The sequence below is a fragment of the Elephas maximus genome, chromosome 3 (genome assembly GCF_024166365.1).
Source record: "Elephas maximus indicus isolate mEleMax1 chromosome 3, mEleMax1 primary haplotype, whole genome shotgun sequence".
NCBI classification, from domain to species: domain Eukaryota; kingdom Metazoa; phylum Chordata; class Mammalia; order Proboscidea; family Elephantidae; genus Elephas; species Elephas maximus.
This window is the reverse complement of record NC_064821.1, coordinates 104,058,874-104,078,844: the sequence shown is the minus strand read 5'-3', so window position 1 is coordinate 104,078,844 and position 19,971 is coordinate 104,058,874. Positions and strand designations below refer to the sequence as shown.

Here is a 19,971-nt window from a genome sequence, read left to right as displayed (position 1 = left end):
TTGAAAAAAAAGTCACATTATTCAGATGTATTTAATATATTTCACAGAATTGAATTATGTGGATTTTTCTTTTCAACCTTCCGCTGTGAGAAGCCTGGATATAGTATGGGTATGAAGTCTTCAGTCATATTACTGATCCTGGTGGGAGATTCCCCCTTAGGGTTTCATGGTGGTGAGTCAGAAGGCTGATACACTTTTAATTCTCTGGCCTAAAGTCAGCCCAGGAACCTATAACAATACAGATCAACAACCTAACACATTCTCTTGCAACAAAATATAAGAACCTTAGCTTTCCCTAGGCCTGAGCATTTGATTCAAAGACTCTTCATGTTTTCTTTTCTGGAGAAAACAAACAAACAGCTGCCATCGAGTTGATTCCAACTTATGGTGACCCCACACGTGACTACACTCCATAGGGTTTTCAATGGCTGTGACTTTTTGGAAGTAAGTCACCAGGCCTTTCTTCCAAGGTGCCTCTGTGTGAATTGCAACCTTTCGGTTCCTGAACATTTTTAAAAATTGTGTACAGCTAATTCAGTTAACACTAGCTTGGGGACGCTATATAATGTTATTAATTTTTTTTTGTTTTTGACCCAAAGTCAGACAAACAAACGTTCTCTTCTCAGTTTGACCATAGCAGCTGCCAGAGTCTAAAATGGTCTCATTCTTATCCTTAAATGGGGTGGTAAGAATGTACATACTTATAAGCTTGTTGTGTACATTCAATAGGAGAGTCTAAGTAAACACAAAGAGTCAAGCCTAGCACATGGTAAGTATACCAGATCTAAATCATTATGATTTTGAAACAAAAATTTAAAAATGTAGTCTTTCAGTGAGCCTAGATCCAATTTTACCTTTTCTGGATTATATACAGTCAGCTTTTGAGTATGCACAACTTGAGTTTAGCGTGCCTCTCCCACTGTCATCTAAGGTATCAGTGGTAAAGCCAATCAGAGTCATTCAAGGGCCATGTACAAGGCAAATATTTTGGTCAGACTCCAACTTACTGTGATGGTGGTGACTGTGGGGACCCAGTGATCTGTATTTTAACTAGTTCCTCTGGTGACCAGGCACACTCAAGCTTGACAAACACTAAAATAAGTAAATAAGGATAGAAATCAGACGTAAGAAGACCCTCTTGGTTATTCTAGAGTCAAGTAAAAATATATACACATTTTTTGATTATTTGTAATGTGAATTCAATTTACATTGAATAATTGGAAATAACCTGGATAATCTATGTTCTTATGCTGTCTCTCTATATTTTCCATTCTTGGTCTCCAATAAACAGTAATTTCTAACTAAAATGGGAACAGAAGGAAATCATGTGGGAAAGTTTGTCACCGCCCCAACAAAGTGGAGACTGGCACATTTGGAAGGATGAGTATAGACATTCTAAAGGGCTCTAGAACAATATTCACCAGCCTAGACTACAGTGAACGTGAGCAAACTTTCCACATCCTCTGTTTGGATTTGAAGAACAGAAATGAGGTAACGGGGTAGGGAGAGACAGCAGAGATAAAACCCCTCTCACAAAAGGCAGTAGCAGAGACACTGAATTGTACACTTAAAAATGTTTAAAATGGGAAATTTTATGTTTTATGTATTTTATTTCAATTAAAAAAAAAATACCAGTGGCAGAGACACCATGGGTATGAGGCAGTGAAAATTAGCATTGCCCACCCTCAAATCTGGTGGATGAGAAATAGTAACCTTGAGATACAGAAGTCAGAGATGGGGGAATACCCAGCTTCCCCTCCCGCCATGATTCAGCAGGGTGGGTCAGTGCAGTTGCAAAGGCAAGGTGTTAAGCACTGGCAGGAAGTGGGTCATCTCTGCACCCCCAGTGCCTGGCAAAATACACATCTGCTTAGTTCCATTTAAGTGAGCTTTTGCCCGAAACTTAAAATAAAGTGGTATCTTTTTGACTGCTCTAACTGTTCCTTTGGAATATCACCCACTGGTATTAAAACTCAGAGCTGTACCTCCAGAGGCAAATGCTTGACGTAGGATACTACATATTCTCACATCAAAATCAGTAGTAAGGAAGTTATTTGAATAGATAGGGTTGATCCAACTTAATTTTAGCAGCCAAACTCCTTGGTCTTAGAATCGAAGACCTTTTACTATTGAGCTTCCATCCTGTAATAGTTAACACTTATTGAGTGCTCACCATGTGTCAAGAGAAGATACCTATAAAATAACCTAGGAGGCAGGTACTATTACCATCTCCATTTATAAAAGAGCAATCTGAGGTACAGAGGATTTAAGCAACTAATAAAGGCAAAGCTGGGATTTGAACCCCAGGAATCTGGCTCCTGAGCCCACTCTGTGCTATTCAGCCTCTGTCTTCCTGGCCTTCTCTCACTGCTCCCCTCACACACTTGAAGGGCAAGTGTGCCACACTGAAATGCTCCTGGATTGAACCTGGCCTTTTCCCATCTCTGGGCCTTTGCGCACTCCTGTTCCTGCTTCCTGAAATACTTATTCCAATTTTCACCTTCTACGAGATGCTCCCCTTGCTTGTCCTGGCACAGCCGGCTTGGTCACTCTCTGTGCTCTTGTGACACTTTCCTTACCTCTTGGAAAAGCAGTGTGCAGGATGTACTGGGGTTTTTTAACTACAGGTCTGCCTCCTCCATTAGCTGCTGAGCAACTCTAAAGAAGGGGCCAGGCCATCTTCTTGCTGGTACGCCCAGTACCCAGCACAGTGTCTGAAGCAAAGTATGGACCCAACAAATACTGGCTGACTAAATTAATCTCTGTCTTGCTTCCTTACACCATGAAATGTTTCCTCACTTCACTCTCAAATGCCAGGACTCTGGGCTGACCTTCCCTGACCTCTATATGCCAGTAGCATCTCATAGCACTCACCATCCCTTTACACAGACCTGCTCTTTACAACACGTAGCAGTGCCTGAAACACACACATGTGTGCATGTGCACACCATACATATACACACATACACATATGCACACAAACACATGCAGATGCACATACATTCAAGCATACATATACATACATAATATATAAACCGGCATACATACAAACATGCATATATATATACATACGCATGCATACACATAAACAGTCAGACATATATACACAAACATATGCAAACATATAGACAAACATGTACACATGCACACACGCACATATATGTACAGACACGACATACTGACACAACATGCAAATATAACACAATACATACACAGATATACATGTGTTCTACACAAAAACCTAAACAATACACATAAAAACATACATGCACACACATGACTGCACACACAACACATGCATACACACACTGCAACACAATTCACATACATGTATATGGGCATGTACACATGTTTATGCATACACATAAACTTAACTCATTCATACACCACACATGTATATATGCATGGAAGACATACGGGTACATGATATACTTATAAATATGCCTGTGCATGAATGCATACATATACATACAGGAATATGCACAACAACCACATACATAAACACACATGCACACACATAAATACACACATACATGCAAACAGTAGGACAGAAACTCTATGAGAGAGTAGGAACTTTGCTTTGTTCACCACTATATCCAGCACATTTATAACAATACCTGACCTGTAAAAGGCACATAATACATATTTGCTAAATTTAAATTCTCTTGTCAACTGCAATCATTCAAAACATAAATCTATTGAGATCACAATTAAAAAAAAAAAAAACCCACTGCCCTCAAGTCACTTCTGACTCACAGCGACCCTATAGGATAGACTAGAACTGCCCCACAGAGTTTCTAAGATATTTATGGAAGCAGACTGCCACACCTCTCTCACATGGAGCAGCTGGTGGATTTGAACTGCCAACCTTTCAGTTAGCAGCCGACTGCTTTAACCACTGTGCCACCAGGGCTCTTTAGAGAACACAGTAATCATGGCCAAACATATATAGCATTGCCAGGTATTGTTCTAAGTGCTTTACAGATATTAGCTTATTTAATCTTCAAATAAAACTATAAGAGTAGTACCTACACTATTATTATTCCTATTTCACAGACAGGGACACAGAAACACAGAGAGTGAAAGTCAGGTGACTTCCCCGAAGTCGCACAGACAGCAGATGGAGCCAGGATTTGAACCAGTTATGTGGTCTTAGACCAGCTGCCACTGAGTGGATGCCAGCTCACGGCAACCCCATGGTGTCCAAGCAGAACTGTGTTCCATAGGGTTTTCAATGGTTGATTTTTCAGAAATAGATCACCAGGCCTTTCTTCCAAGGTACTCTTGGGTAGACTCAAATGACTAAATTTCAGTTAGCCGCCAAGGATGTTAACTGTCTGCATCACCAGGGACACTCGAGGTCACCATGATTTGGATTAGGTTAGACAACAACTGGTTACGTTTTCGTAACTACTGTGCTATGTTACCTTCTGAGTCTTCATCTTCAGTGTCTTCAGAGAGCCAAATTATTGCATCGGAGTCATGGTACAGAGCATAGATAAGGATTAGAGTTATAGAAAGGCAGGGTGGAGGAAGTATTGCTGAATGATATAACTAGAGACCAGTGCAGTTTTTCTATATTCCAAGAAGTGTTCCTTTAATTTCTCCAAACATTGGCATTGGCTGCAGGGTGCCATGATACAATCCCCAAGACCTCCTGTGTGGAGAAATTTAAAAAAAAAAAAAGCTACTTCTTTTTGCTTTTTAAAATGACTTGTATGAATACATGGTTAAAAGAAAGGGAAAGAAAAAGGAAATTAATCAGGCCAATGGCGAGACAGTTAGGAAGCAGCCAGCAGTTGAGACGTGAGGCCGCTGCAGCAGGGAGATAACTGGAGAAGTGCACTTTCCCACCGGCAGCTGCTGATGTGCAAGCCCCAAAGTAAACATCAGTGATCAGGGATATTATATGGATTTAAAACGCCATGTGTTGAGTTTCTGTGCCATGGAAAACAGTGGACCTTTGGAGTGAGCCTGGTTCTACTCTCTCAGCTAGTGATACTGGGGCAATATTAGACTCTGGGACTCCAAACAAACACTTTTCCAGCAGTCTTCTACCTTTTGAACTTGGAGTAGGATGTCCTCCTAACAGGTGGCTGGCAGTGTCAGAACCCAGGCTAGGTTATTTTCTATGTGTTTTTGTTTTAGCTCCCAAGTTCAGCAAAGAGAAATAGCAGCTCATCTTCTCAGTCATATCTTAATAAATGCAAAAGTGAGTGGAACTTTGTGGTAACTTTGGTGAAGGGTAGGACAGCCAATACTGGGGAAGTCAGTACAACTTGACCAGGGCAAAGTCATAGAAGATTCACAGACACATCGAAATGCCCCAAGAGACTGAGCTACTGGGCTGAGGGCTGGGGACCATGGTCTTGGGGGACATCTAGCTCAATTGGCATAACACAGTCTATAAAGAAAGTGTTTTATATATGACTGTGGCGAGTAGCGACTGCGGTATTAAAAGCCTGTGAGTGCCCATCAAAGGTACATCTACTGGTCCCATACTGGCCAGAGTAAAGGAGAACGAAGAAGACCAAAGATGCAAAGGAAAGCTTAGTCCAAAGGACTAACGGACCACAACTACCACAACCTCCTCCAGACTGAGCCCAGAGTAAATAGATGGTGCCCAGTTACCACCACCCACTGGTCTGGCAGGGATCACAATAGAGGGTCCCAGACAGAGCTGGAGAAAAATGTAGAACAAAATTCAAATTCACAAAAGAGGACCAGTCTGACAGAGGCTGGAGAAGCCCCAAGAGTATGGCCTTGGGAAACCTTTTTAACTCAGTACTGAAGTCACTCCTGAGGTTTACCCTTCAGCCAAAGATTAGACAGGTCTATAGGGCCAACAACAGCACACGTGAGGGATGTGCTTCAGAGTTCAATCATGTATTCAAGACTAATGGGCAAACCAGCTCAAAAGCAAAGATGAGAAGGCAGGAAGGTACAGGGAAACTGAAGGTTGGAAACAGGGAACCTGCAGTGAAGAAGGGGAGAGTGTTGATGCATTGTGGTGTTGGCAACCAATGTCACAAACAATTTGTGTATTAACTGTTTAATGAGAAACCAATTTGTTCTGTAAGCTTTCACTTAAATCACACAAAAAAAATTCACTCACACACACACACAATTCCCTCTCAATACTGGATCTGGAGCTGATGAGTTGGTGAGAGATTTGCTTGAAATCTGGGGCTCTAGGTACAGGAACTCACATTGGGTCAAGAGATTCTGTTTCGCTTACTAGGTAGCACTCGCTTCATTGCTTGATGCAAAAGTTGCATCAAGCCAGATGTGAAGAAACAGGGAGAGGCAGGCAGATCAGGGTTTGAGTCTTAGATCCAGCTCTTCCTGGTCCTGTTGTTGTTAGTTGCTGTCAAGTCAATTCTGACTCATGGGAACTCATGTGTTTCCAGGTAGAACTGATCCATAGGGTTTTCTTGACTGTAATCTTAACAGAAGCAGACTGCCACGCCTTTCTTCCATGATACCACAGAGCAGGTTCAAATAGCCAACCTTTAGGTTTAGCAGTCGAGCACAAACCGTTTATGCCATCTAGGGACCTCGTAATCCTAGGCTAATCTCTCCACCTCCTGGACTGTCAGTTTTCCCAACGTTAAAGGAGGGTAAAAATACCTTCTCTGATCCTGGGGTAGTTATTTGAAGACAGTAAGGCATTACAAAAATGAGAGAAACTAGCAACTGCAACATTACTGATCTTTCTACCATAAAGCCCAAAATAGCTATGCATCCAACTGATCGAATGGTGAAAAACTTTATTTCCCACCAAGGGAGCCCAGACATCTGTGCTGTTTTGCATGTTCTTTGTTAAGTCACTTCTTCACTTTTGCCATCAACTTTCTCACCCATAAAATGGAACCAGAAACATACCTACCTGGGAGAATGTTAACTAGAACATCTATCTTCTGTTACAAATACAGGTATGTGTAGGGACAGAGAAGTCCGAATGGGACAGTAGTTAAGAGTTCAGCTGCTAACCAAAAGGCTGGCAGTTTGAATCTACCAGCTGTTCCTTGGAAACCCTATTTGGCAGTTCTACTCTGTCCTGTAGGATTGCTATGAATCAGAATCAACACGATGGCAATGGGTTTTTGGTTTTCGTTTGGTGACATAGCGGTTAAGCATTCAGCTGCTTATTGAAAGGTTGGCAGTTTGAACCCACCAGCTACTCCATGGCAGAAAGATGTGGCAATCTGCTTCCATAAAGATTACAGCCTTGGAACCCTATGGGGCAGTTCTACACTGCCCTATAGAGTTGCTATGAGTTGGAATCAACTTGACGGCAGTAGGTTTTGGCTTGGTAGATGTAAGTATGAAGTCCCTGGGTAGTACAAAGGGATAACGTGCTTGGCTGCTAACTGAAAGGTTAGAAGTTCAAGTCCACCCAGAAGCACATCAGAAGAAAGGCCTGGTGATCTGCTTCTAAAAAATTAGCCACTGAAAATCCCATGGTGATCTGCTTCTAAAAAATTAGCCACAGTTCTACTCTGACACACATGAGGTCACTGTGAGTCAGTTATTAACTCCATGGTGACTGGTCTACTGGTTAGGTGAAGTATAGGCTAAGGTAGGCAAAGGTGCAGACATACCCAGACACAGCCAGCACTAGCAAGGGACAGCACATAGGTCCTGGAATCAGAAAGACTTGGACTCAGAACCCAACTTCATCATTCATTAAAATGTCACCCCGAGCAAGTTACTTAACCTTGATTTCCTTGTGTGGAAAATAATGGTATTTCATAGTGTGGTTGTGAGTTGATGATAGTGAGTAATAAAGTTTGCTTGGCTCAACAACTGGCAGGGAAAATGACTACTGCTTTGAGCTCTTCAAAAGAAACTTGAATACCAGGTGGTTTTATTATTACCAGCTTTTGAGGGAGACTCTTTGGAGCTTAGTGCAGATTGTAAAGAGAAAACAAAGAGGCATCCCATGGGTGGCTTAGGCTAACTATTTACCTATTTAACAGCTACCCTTGACATTGACTGTAGTGATTAAGTGAGATATAAGGTGATGAATGGACTAACACATCAGGAATCACTTCATTTTTCTAATTTGGAGATGGTGTAGCATGTTAGGAGTCAAGAATGCAAAAAAATACAAGAAAACATTTCATGCACTCAGCTGCTAACTGAAAGGTTGGAGGTCCAAGTCCTTCCAGAGGTGCCTCAGAAGAAAGGCCTGACAATCTACTTCTGAAAAAACAGCTATTGAAAACCCTATGGAGCACAGTTCTACCTAACACACATGGGGTTACTGTGAGTCAAAACTGACCTGAAGGCAACTGGTTTCTTGTTTTGTTTTGGGTGGCATATTAGGGGGAGAAAACCGCTGGGTTTTGATGAATTAGAAGGCCCAGGTTCTAACTTCAACTCTGACATTACTTTGCTGGGGTGACCTCCAATGAGTCCCTGTTTTTCTGGGCCTCAGTTTTCTCATCTGCAAACTGAGGAAATTGGTATAGGAAATCTTTGAGCAACCTTTCAGTTCTAAAGTCTACGATTACTCATTATCCAAATAGGAGTATGTATATCAAACTAAAAATGCCATGATTTCATGGCAAATTCACAGCTGTATACACTGAATTGCATGGCAGGATATTTAGAAACGGGTGGGAAGGGGGGAGTGGGACGGAGCTGGCTGTACCCAAGGTCCTGCATTCCTCCCCCACTTTCTGTCCACAGGGGGCAAGACTGCTCTCCCAACTAAAGCCAGTCTTCGCAGTCCAGAGACGGACAGCGCTCCAAGAAAGTCTCAGGGCCTGGGAACAGGAAACCCAAAGTTATCCATCCTCATGTCTCCTCTCTGCCCCTCCGCCACGTGGGCCGCCGCCTCAGCTCACACAGCTGCCGAGGTCTCAGGCAGCAGTGGTTCTCATTAAGCCAAACCTCAACTTAAAACAATAAACTTGAAATCACATTAACAAATTCCTGCCCCCTCTTCTGATCTGCATCCAGGAACTCCCGGAGTTGTCAGTGATCTATCTGCTCAGCACTGACACAACTTTTCTCCTTCCAGATACTCTGGCATGGCTTTATCTTCTCTCCTAATCCCTTCTGCATTTCTTGCAGACCATTGGCCTCTGTGCATCCACCTTCTCGTTCTTTCTGAATAAGCTCCCTCCTGCCCCCAGCTCTCAGCCCACGCCTGGGCCTGGCTTCTTCTCAGCACAGTCCTGGTTTGGTGCGATTTGCCTCTGTGGCATTTGCTCATCACAACTGCTTCTGACCTGGGCCAACTTGTCTCCCCCAGGCTGTCTCTTCTGGGTACCTGGTGATACCTTGCAGACTTACAACCAGATTCCTGGGCCCTACCCCAGACATTCAGACTCAGAATCGTTGGCAAAGTGGGGCAAAGGAATCAATACATATTTTTTTCTTGTTATTTCATTTACTTATTTTCATCTTCTTCTCCTTTCAAATTTTGCTAATTATAATCTTTGAGTAATAAGTATCCTAAAATATTAACCATTTAGTACATCAGCGGGAAAAGGGTAGCAAATGGTAGCACGGCTTGAAGAATATGACCAATGTCACTGAATTGTAAATGTAGAAATCATGGCAATGGTATATCTTTGGCTCTGTATATTTTCACCAAAATGAAAAAAATAAAAAAAGAAGTTAGGTGAAAATAGGCTCCTATGTTTTTTAAAGGCTCCCTCACCCAGATTCTGCAATCCTGGCTTTTGATTTTTGGCAATCCTTTCACAGCTATTATCTTAATTAATCCACAGATTTACTGCAGACTGACCATGTGGGGTCTATCCTGGGTGATGGGCATACAAACGTGAATATGATTTGGTGGGAAAACTGAAAAAAATTGAGCTATGTGCAAAGTGTTGCAGAAACTGGAGTAGGGAGTGATTCCTTTTTTCTAGGAGTGAGATTAAGTTCAGAGAAGTCTCCCCAGTGGAAGTAACATTTAAACGGAGTGCTGAAGGATGAGTGCGATTGTCGGGCAGGAGAGTGGAGGGGAGGCCTCCTCACCCAGAGCCAGCAGCCAGCACCCAGGCAAGGAGGCGGAATATACACAGCGTGTTGAAAGAAGGACAAGCGGTGCAGTGTAGCTGGACTCTCAGGAAGATGGATGGGGTGGGAATCATCTTGTCCTCCCTACTCCTCAGTCTTCACTTCCATGTTCTTATCTCACAACTACTTTTCTGACCTAATTTCATGGAAGAGTTAATTTTGCAAAACATTTTTGACAAAGCATTTGATACACTGTATTAGCAATGTCCTGATTGTGGACTGCTTTTTGGTTTCTACAGAAATGAGTGAATACCAATAAACTGACAATGAAGGGAAACAGCACCAGAGGTGTTTCAGTAAAGAGCAGGCTTTCTCAAACTTGGCGATGCTGACATTTTGGGTTGGAGAACTCTTTTTATGGGGGCTGCCCTGTGCACTGTAGAATATTAAGAAGGATCCCTGGCCTCTACGCAGTAGATGCCAGTAGCACTCATCCCCAGTTGTAACAATCAAAAATGTCTCCAGTGATTGCCAAAATGTCCTCTGGGGAATAAAATCACCCACGACTGAGAAGCACTGGTAAAAGGAAAATGAACATGAGCTTTGGAGTCTGACCCAGGTTCAAATCCTAACTACAACACTTGTTATATGACTGTGGAGAAGTTACTTACCCTCTTTGTCTTCAATTCTCTCACACACAGAATGGGAAATAACTTCTGCCTTGCAGGATTATTGTGAGGAACAAGACGTAGGGCATGCGAAGTGTCAGGCAGAGTACTAGGCACATAGTAGGCAAGTAAGAAATGGTCATTGTCTTGGTTATCTACTGCTGCTGTAACAGAAATACCACAAATGGATGGCTTTAACAAACAGAAGCTTAGTTTCTCACAGTCTTGTAGACTAAAAAAAAAAAAAAAATACTAGAAGTCCAAATTCAGGGCGTCAGCTCCAGGAAAAGGCTTTCTTTTTCTGTTGGCTCGGGAGGAAGGTCCTTGCCATCAATCTTCACCTCATCGAGGAGCTTCTCTGTGCAGGGGCTCAGGGTTCAGAGCAAATGCTGTGCTCCTGGTACTTCTTTCTTGGTGGTATGAGATCTCCATTCTCTGCTTGCTTCCCTCTCCTTTTATCTCTTGTAAGATAAAAAGTGGTGCACCCCAGGGAAACTTCCCTTACACTGGATCAGGGATTCAACCTGAACAAGTGTGTTACATCCCACCCTAATCCTCCTTAACATAATCTAATTTTGCCTCATTAACCAGAGGCGGAGATTAGGATTTACAACACATAGGAAAATCACATCAGGTGACAAAATGGTGGACAGTCACATAATACTGGGAATCATGGCCTAGCCAAATTAATACACATATTTTTGGGGGACACACTTCAATCCATGGCAGTCGTTATAGTAGTAGTACCAATAAGAGTAGTGTTTCTAATAGTTTTTGTTATTTATGATCTTGGTATTACTATTATTATTGCTATCATTATTATTATCAAAGCCTACTTGAAATTTAAAAGTTGCAATGAGTAAACAAATTCCACTTTACCAAGAATTACTAATAGGGCAAGAAACATTTTGATTCCATTGCCAGAGATCAATTTCTTTAGGGATCTTTTCTGATCCTTCAAGCCTCAGTTTTGGGCCCTTTCTATGTTTTTTCCAAAGCCCCTCATACTTGGCACATGTAATATAATTGCTATTTACTTGTCTATTTTCTCTACTAGACTGAATTCTCTGAAGTAAATCCTCTCTCTTAGTCACCTTATATTCTCATGAACTACTAAAGTGGGTCATCAATAAATATTTACTGTAAGGCTTTCTTCTTTATTCCTTGCTTGAAATAATATTTCAGGGGTCAAATTCAAGAGCAGACTGAATCACATTTTAAAAGATAGGCCGTTCCACACAGCACAGTGATTGGAAGTATGGGCTCTGGAATTAGATGGCTTCAGTTTAAATCATGCATCTACCACTTACTAACTATGTGACTCTGGGCAAGTTACTTGGCTTTTGTGAGCCTCAGTCGTGTTATCTGAACTTGGATAAAGTAACAGTATGTATAAAGGTGTTTTGAGAATTAAGTGTGAGAAAACAGATTACAATCTATTCCTGGTTCTGTAATTAACTGACTGAAACTCATTGTTCCCTGTGCAACGTGAGGGCACACATATCTGCCCTAGCTTCACAACAAGGTTGCTATGAGAAAATTCTATAGTAAACACAGATGTGCTTCCTAAGTCTACAGTTTATAAACGCGAAGGGCTATTGCTAATAAATGTGTTTCTTGGTCAAACATGTTGCATTTAGTATACGTAATACTAATAAATACTCCCCCAAACTGGTATTATCCAAAGTTAACTGCCAGTCCACTCACTCTTCAAGAACACTGATAATGGTGAGATAAGAAGTTGACATGTTTTATTGCTTACTGGAACCAACTATATTTTGCCCTAGGAGGGCATGGACCAGAAGCTCTTTTTGTGAGACTCACTAAATCAATTCTTTGGCCATAAAATAAAATAAATTCCAAATCCTCATTCGGATTTGCTTCTGCAACTCAGCTTAGCAATTTAAGCCAATTCAACCTCTGGCTCAGATGAGCATTTTAAACCAATTCAACATCTGGCCCAGATGAGCAATTTAAGCCAATTCAACATCTGGCAAATAATCTAGTATCTGAAACCAAAGACTCATGCTAAAACCTAGGCATTGAGTTCACACTTTTCCGTAACCTGCTAATGGAATGAGAGCACAAAGGACACAGATTTCCAGAAATCTAAGAGTTGATCGGGGAGTGCTCAAACTCTTTCTTCGTGGAAAATTGAGCCAGGTATACCTACTATAAAAGGACAATTGCTTCTGAAACAAAGAGGTTACTACATCTCTCAGTTGTAATATCCACCGTTCATGAAGGGAATGCCATCCATTCACTCACTCATTCACAAAATATATGTGTGTAAGGGACCCCCATTTCAAAGCACTGTGCTACCTGCTGGGAATATAGGATTAAACGGCACAATGCTTTTTCCTGAAGAGTTTATAAACTAGTAGATGAGACTAAATGAAATGAAACTAAAATTGTGCATACAAAATTGAATGATATGTGCAGTAATGGAGGCAAGTACAAACAGTGGGAACATAGAAGGATGAGTGCTTAAATGAGCTTGGGGGAATCAGGGAAGGCTTCCCATAGGCGATGGCCTCAGATTCAAGATCTGATGGATAATCAGGAGTTTGCCAAAGATATAGCAGCAGCTGGGAGGAGGGCAGCCTGAGTTGTTATTGCCTTTCAGGACAGTTGGGGTGCTGGAGCCAAGAACAGACTTGGAACAAAGTTAATACTATTAATACTATTTTTATAAGCTAGAAAAATATCAGCAGCAGGAGCCCTGGCCAGAACCACCCCCACAAAGTGCAAACAATGCTACTCCTATCTTCTGGCTGTCTGCTGGAGGACTTACTAACCAGCACCTTAAGAACAAAATGTTCTTTTATCTTTGATTTTTATTCCCACGGAGTCCTTCCTCCTCTTTTTCCAGAGCTGGAATGAGTATGGGTTGAGTTTACTTGCTTCTTTGATCTTATCCTTCAGTAAAAGGCTTTCCTTAGGAATGAGAGTCCGGGATAGTTCTGCAAAGCAGGGTGGTGGACCCCTTCTCCTAATCAGAATGTAGGGTCCAAGGCAGGTCATGCCAGGGCAGCCCTCGAAGGGCCCGCCACTGTCAGGGCTTGTTTGTGAGAGGCCTGGACGGGATTCAATTGTGACCTTCAAAGCAGAGTTCTTAACCTCACATCCAGGCATCTCTTGGCACCGAGTTCATCTAACCATTTCTTGAAGCTGTTTCTGACCTCAACATACACAGAACCTTACAGTAGTGAATTCTGCATTCTGTTACAGAGAGCTGGGGAAAGAAAATTAGGGCAGATTTTGGGGAAGGCAGGTGGAGTACAGAGGTCTTGGGTTCTTCTCCAACAATCTATCCAAAGGAAAGATAGTTCTCCTGGTAGACATTTCTTACCAGGGTAGTAATTCAGTGAGCTTACATTTATAAAGCTCCTACTTTGTGTCAGGCATGGTGGCTGAGAAAAGTAGAGAAAGATACATCATTGTGTGTGCCTAATATGTGCCAAACACTGTGTCAGCTGCTCTGTTACATCACTAGTTCTCATAACGACCTTGACAGGAAGGCATTAGTGTCTCTTACTGCAAGAGAGAAAGCAAGTGAGAAAGGTATAATATTTGGCCCAAGATACACAGTTAAACAGAAAACAACAAACAAAACAAAACTCGTTGTCATCAACTCAATTCTGACTCATAGCAACCTTATAGGACAGGGTATAACTACTCCATAGGGTTTCCAAGGAGCTGCCGGTGGATTTGAACAGCTGACCTTTTGGTTAGTGGACTAGCACTTAGCCATTGTACCACCAAGGCTCCTAGTTAAGCAGAGTAGGTATTTAAATCCAGATGTTTGGACTCCATGTTCAGAGCTCTTATCACAGCATTACAATCTCTCTCAGTAGGTCAGTTGTCCCATATCGATACTATTAAGTTACAAAGACGTAAGCTAGGAGAGGACAACCAGGATTTTCTCTCCAAAAGGGGCAGGGCTTTGTCTGGTGTGTGAATTGCTGATTGCCCCAGTTCCTAGATCAGTGACTAACAGGTTTGCAAAGACTCAATACACATCTTTAATAAATACATGGTTGGGAAGGTAGATGATCTGTTCAGTCCTCTGTTCTCTTCCATATCTTGACTGGGGCCTAGGCAACGCGGAAAACGAGAAGGAACATTTACTCCCAGAAATTCTAATCCTGAAATGGGCATAAGGTGAAGGGAAGAAGAAGAGTATAAAAGATAAAATCAGGTTAAAGTTGCTAAGTAGGTCTTTAAAAAGAAAAAAAAAAGTTGTTGTCGAGTCAATTCCAACTCATGGCGACCCCATGTGTCAGAGTAGAACTGTGGTCCATAGGGTTTTCAATGGCTGATTTTTTGGAAGTAGATCACCAGGCCTTTCTTCCAAGCTGCCTCTGGATGGACTTGAACCTCCACCCTTTTGGTTGGTTAGCAGCTGAGCACATTAACCATTTGTACCACCCAGGGACTCCACTATTCTATGGTCCCTGAGAATCCTGTTCCTGAGCCCTCCCCAGCCAATGCTACAGCTAAGCTCAGCCCTTTTAGGAATTGAAAGTCCTTATTCTGTCTTACTTTTGGAAAACACTGGAGATACTCACTAACTTAAAGAGCATTTGCAGTTTGCCAGGGAACAAAAAGCCTAAGCCAAAATGTCTAAGGGGTAAAATTACTGCCATTGAATATCTCTGATAGAGGAAAAGAAGTGTGGCGCAGGGTCAGGTGATGGGCTGGATTCCTCCCAGTACAATTCAACAAACACTCTCTGAGTGCATACAAGTGCTAGGTGCCATATAGGAAGCAGACTCCCCCCTGAAAGGCACAGTGAGTCTTGGGCAGAAGTGAAGGAGTGTGCTTGGGCATGTCTCTTGGTGAGGACTGGAAGAAGGCCAGAGAGCCTGAGGCTCCCCAAGGTACAGTGTGTGCTTGTCACCCGGGTGGGGTGGATGATTGAAACTGTCACTCCAGGGATAATTAAAAAAGCATGATGGAGAAAGCTTCCACGGCCTCAAACATGATGTGGAATGTCAGGATTGCTAGTGGACAGGCACACTCCATGTCTGTCTAGACCACAAATTCTCACTGTGCTTGTACTTAAAAACCAAAATCATGCTGTTTCAATCAAAAGCACACACTGCTCATATTGAAAAGTGCTTACAGAGAAATGATCTTGCCTGCAATTAGAATTATATACCAGTCAATTAACCCAGATGTATTAGTGGTTGTTTACTATTTCTCAGGCAGGGTGATAGATCCTGAAGAAATTAAGATGCTAAGCACAGACGTGTTCATGGATTAATGAGAGTTATCCTTCTCCTAAAAGTCTATGGACTATGCAGAAGAACATGATAATGTTTAATAATCTGCCAAATAAGGAAATAAATTAACCTTCACTCTACATGTTAAGGCCATTCCACCTTATTCTTGCCTTAATATGACTGTATTTATTTAATTAATTTAACAAGTACCTATAGGTACCAGGCACAGGGCTCAGCACAGGAGAGACAAGGTGAGTAATATAATGTCCCTGGCTTACAGAGGAGCCCTGTTGGTGCAGTGGTTAAGAGCTTGGCTGTGAACCAAATGGTTGGCAGTTCAAATCCACCAGCTGCTCCTTGGAAATCCTATTGGGAAGTTCTACTCTGCCCTACAGGGGAACTCAATGGCAATGGGATGGGTGGGTGTAATCCCACGTGCCAATAGGGTTTTCTTTGTTACATTCATGAGGCCATATCAGTGTAGTGTGTGTCTTAAGCCAATCACATTTAATATATAAAAAGAACAGACAGAGACATAGATAAGAAAGCTCAAATCGGGGGAAGATAGATGGATGACGTGGAGATCGCCAAGGAACCAGGGAATGCCCGGGCTACAAGAACTGAAGAGATCTCCCCCAAGAGAGGGCAGAGAGAAAGGCAGTCTTCCTCTAGAACTGTTGCCCTGAATTCAGACTTCTAGCCTCCTAAACTGTGAGAAGATAAGCTTCTATTCTTTAAAGCCATCCACTTGCAGTATTTCTGTTATAGCAGCACTAGGTAACTAAGACACATGTGGATATACAGAAAATGAGGGAAGCATAAACTGCACAAAACAGTGCTAACCCCTTCTGCGTGAGATACACTCATGTTTTCTACTCTGTTCTGGTCTATTCCATTTCATTCTACTCTGAAATTCAATGGTCATGACCTACAAAACCGATCTCATGAATTATAAAATACTGTTAGAAAGACTAAAAAAGAAAGATGTGGCTACGGTTGAAGTGAAAGATAATCAGAATCAGAAAAAAATACTGCAATAGGGATGAGCAAGAGGATAGAGTCATAACACTTTTTTGTAATCCCTTTTTCATTGTCTGCGTTCTGATTAAAATTTCTATTTGAGAGTTATTTAGGAGATGAAATCAAGACTAAAAAAAAAATTTTTCTTTGCCATCCAGTTGATTCTGACACATAGTGACCCTACAGGACAGAGGAGAACTTCCCTATAGGGTTTCCAAGACCGTAACCTTTACAGAAGCCAACTGCCATATCTTTCTCCAGCAGAGCGGCTGGTGGATTTGAACAGCTGACCTTTCTGTTAGTTGCCAAGTGCTTAACCACCGTGCTGCAAGAGCTCCTTGAAATCAAGACTACAACCAACGAACTGGATACAGAATGAAAATGAAATACATTATGAAAATAAATCTGTTTGGAGTACCTTTGGCAAAAACAGTACAGTTGAGTACACTACCGTCATCCATGCTAACCGGAAGATAATGTATCTTTTATGTATTTCCAGTAAAAAAAAAAAAAAAAAAATCAAATATGTATTCAGATCTGTTTTCCTACTATTCTTTATCGATAAAGTTATCAAAATCATACATAATTTCTACTTTTGATGAAAAGTTCTATAATTCTGTTCAAATGCCTAACTGTAAAAAAGGCTTTTTGTTACACTATCTTTTTTATCTTAAATAGCCAGGCCTTGACCTGTGCTTTGTAAAAAAGAAAAGCAGTGTCTTAGATTCCAGGGGATTTTACTCTGAACACAGCGTTGGCTGCGGGCACGGGGTCAGAGATTACCTAGTCCTCCTGCATGAGCGTCAATGAGTGAGGATGCCACCGCAATCCCAACGGGAAGTCCAAGGTCTTTAGCTGCCTCTGGTGTGAGCCCATTTCCAAGAGAAACTCCAGGAGGCAGCACTTGGTTTCCTGAGTAGACATGAGGAAAAACAAACACCTGTCAGTTTGAAAAACACAAAAGCAAACAGAGTTCTCTTAAGAGAGCCTCTGTGCTCCCTCCCTCCTCCTCTGCATTTTCTCAACTTCACAAAGAGAAATCATGAAGTCACAGAGTCCCTGTGCTCACTTGGTGATTTAGGTATATGTCCTTGGGACCTATGGGTCATGCTCTGGGGTCTTTTACAAAGCCAGGAGCTCTAGGACATTATTCAAACCGGAGGAAAATTTCATTCATGGGAAACTGTGAGAGGAATTGAAACACAGTGGCCTCCTGAGGACAAGGTTAAGATGCTCAAACTATTTGAAATGAACTTCCTGACACGGCAGCTCTACCAGCATACCTCACACATACATACACACATAAACACACACACACATGTTCACGCATCCACACACACTCCCTGCTGAACGTATATTCTAAGGAAGTTGAGAAAATTTACTCTTGGTGTTGCTTCCTATCAGAGGATAAAGGAATCAGTTCATTGAAATAAAGAACTTTTTAAAAGCTTTTCTCAGCTGGCAAAGGGAGCTCCAGCTAAATCTTGCCAACTTCACAGGGCTGCTATTTGCACAACCACAGAACACAATTTGAATGATGTTCTTTGGAGTTGTGCAATGCAGCGACCCTGATATTTCAAATGACCTTGAATTCCTGCAGTCAGTCAGGCCTTTCAGTTAAGAATTTATTGATGGTCTTGCTTTGTGTGGGAGCTGTAGGGTTGTAAAAGTCAGTCCTTGCCCCCAACCTAGTTAGGGAGACGAGATTAGGACACAGAGAACTATGTGAGATAGAAGAGAATGAAATGATCCATCTGCACCCAGGTGTTGAACAGAGGACGAGTTCCTCCCTGCCTTCCTGCCTAGGAATTCTATGATAAGTATTTCTGCATTGCAGGGAGGAGGTGAGGTTGACTCATATGTATGCTCAGTCCTTTGAGCCCCAGGATTCTAGGATTCTGAACGTGTGGTCAGCAATTTGCTCAGTTACTTTGGAAAATCAGTCAGTGAAAACCCTATGGATCACAATAGTCTGATCCCATTGCACATGCGTCTCCATGAGTCAAGGGCTGACTCGATGGCAACTAACAACAACGACAGGGCAGTAGTTGTTAATGGGTCCGTAAAACGCCAAGGCAGGGCAGTGGTGCTTCGGGACTTCAGGAGATGGAGTAAGGGTGAAGGTTAGAGGGAGGCAGAAGGTGATGGTTCACCCAACCTCCTCCAACTAGAACCAAAGCAAATCCACAACACCATTTTTATCCATTTTAAGCAATGGGCTTCTATAGAACATTGGATTTGAAAAGAGCTTAGCAAAGAAGAGGAAAAATATTGAGAATCACTACAGTGGCTTCTGAAGCTGTGAAGTCCAGTATGACGGCCACTAGTTACATGTGGATTGAGCACTTGAAATGTGGCTACAGTGACTGATGAACTAAATTTTTATTCATTTATTTTAATTAATTTAAATTTCAATTAAAAATCTGATAATTCGGTTATTGAAAAACTTTTAAGTGTTTTTGGAACAAAACATATGCAAATCTACCTTTTCAACATTTAGATTTTATGAAATCTATATCAAGTATTTCCAATGAAAATTTAGTGTCTGATTTGAGTGGTGCAAGTGATTTGTACTCAACTACTAACCTAAAGGTTGGTGGTTCAGATTTACCCAGGGATGCCACAGAAGAAAGGCCTGGCAATCTACTTCCATAAGATCACAGCATGTCAGGGATTGAATTGTGTCTCCCAAGAATATCCATCAATTTGGCTGGGCCATGATTTCTGGTATTATGTGGTTGTCCTCCATTTTGTGATTGACGTAATTTTCCCATGTGCTGTAAATTCTAATCTCTACCTGTGGTTAATGAGGTAAGACTAGATATGTTAAAGAGGATTAGGGTGGGATGTAACACCCTTGCTCAGGTCGCAGCCCTGATCCAATGTAAAGGGAGTTTCCCTAGGATGTGGCCTGCACCACCTTTTATCTTACAAGAGATAAAAGGAGAGGAAAGCAACCAGAGAGTGGGGACCCTATACCACCAAGAAAGCAGCACCAGGAGCAGAGCGCATCCTTTGGACCCAGGGTCCCTGTGCAGAGGAGCTCCTAGTGCAGGGGAAGACTGATGATAAGG

The 19,971-nt window shown here is 42.0% G+C and overlaps 1 protein-coding gene across 18 annotated transcripts in view; it reads right to left on the bottom strand.

Moving 5' to 3' along the window:
* The window catches only part of FGGY (FGGY carbohydrate kinase domain containing), a 627,007-nt gene that overhangs the window by 311,175 nt on the left and 295,861 nt on the right, over positions 1-19,971 (bottom strand). For all 18 annotated transcript variants that reach the window (XR_007516666.1, XR_007516664.1, XR_007516665.1 and 15 more), the window contains one exon: positions 17,681-17,809. Coding sequence is in view for 13 of the 18 variants with exons in the window: in XM_049879407.1 (XP_049735364.1) it covers positions 17,681-17,809 (129 nt within the window). In the remaining 5 variants the exon portion in view is untranslated. The remainder of the gene's footprint in view (positions 1-17,680; positions 17,810-19,971) is intronic.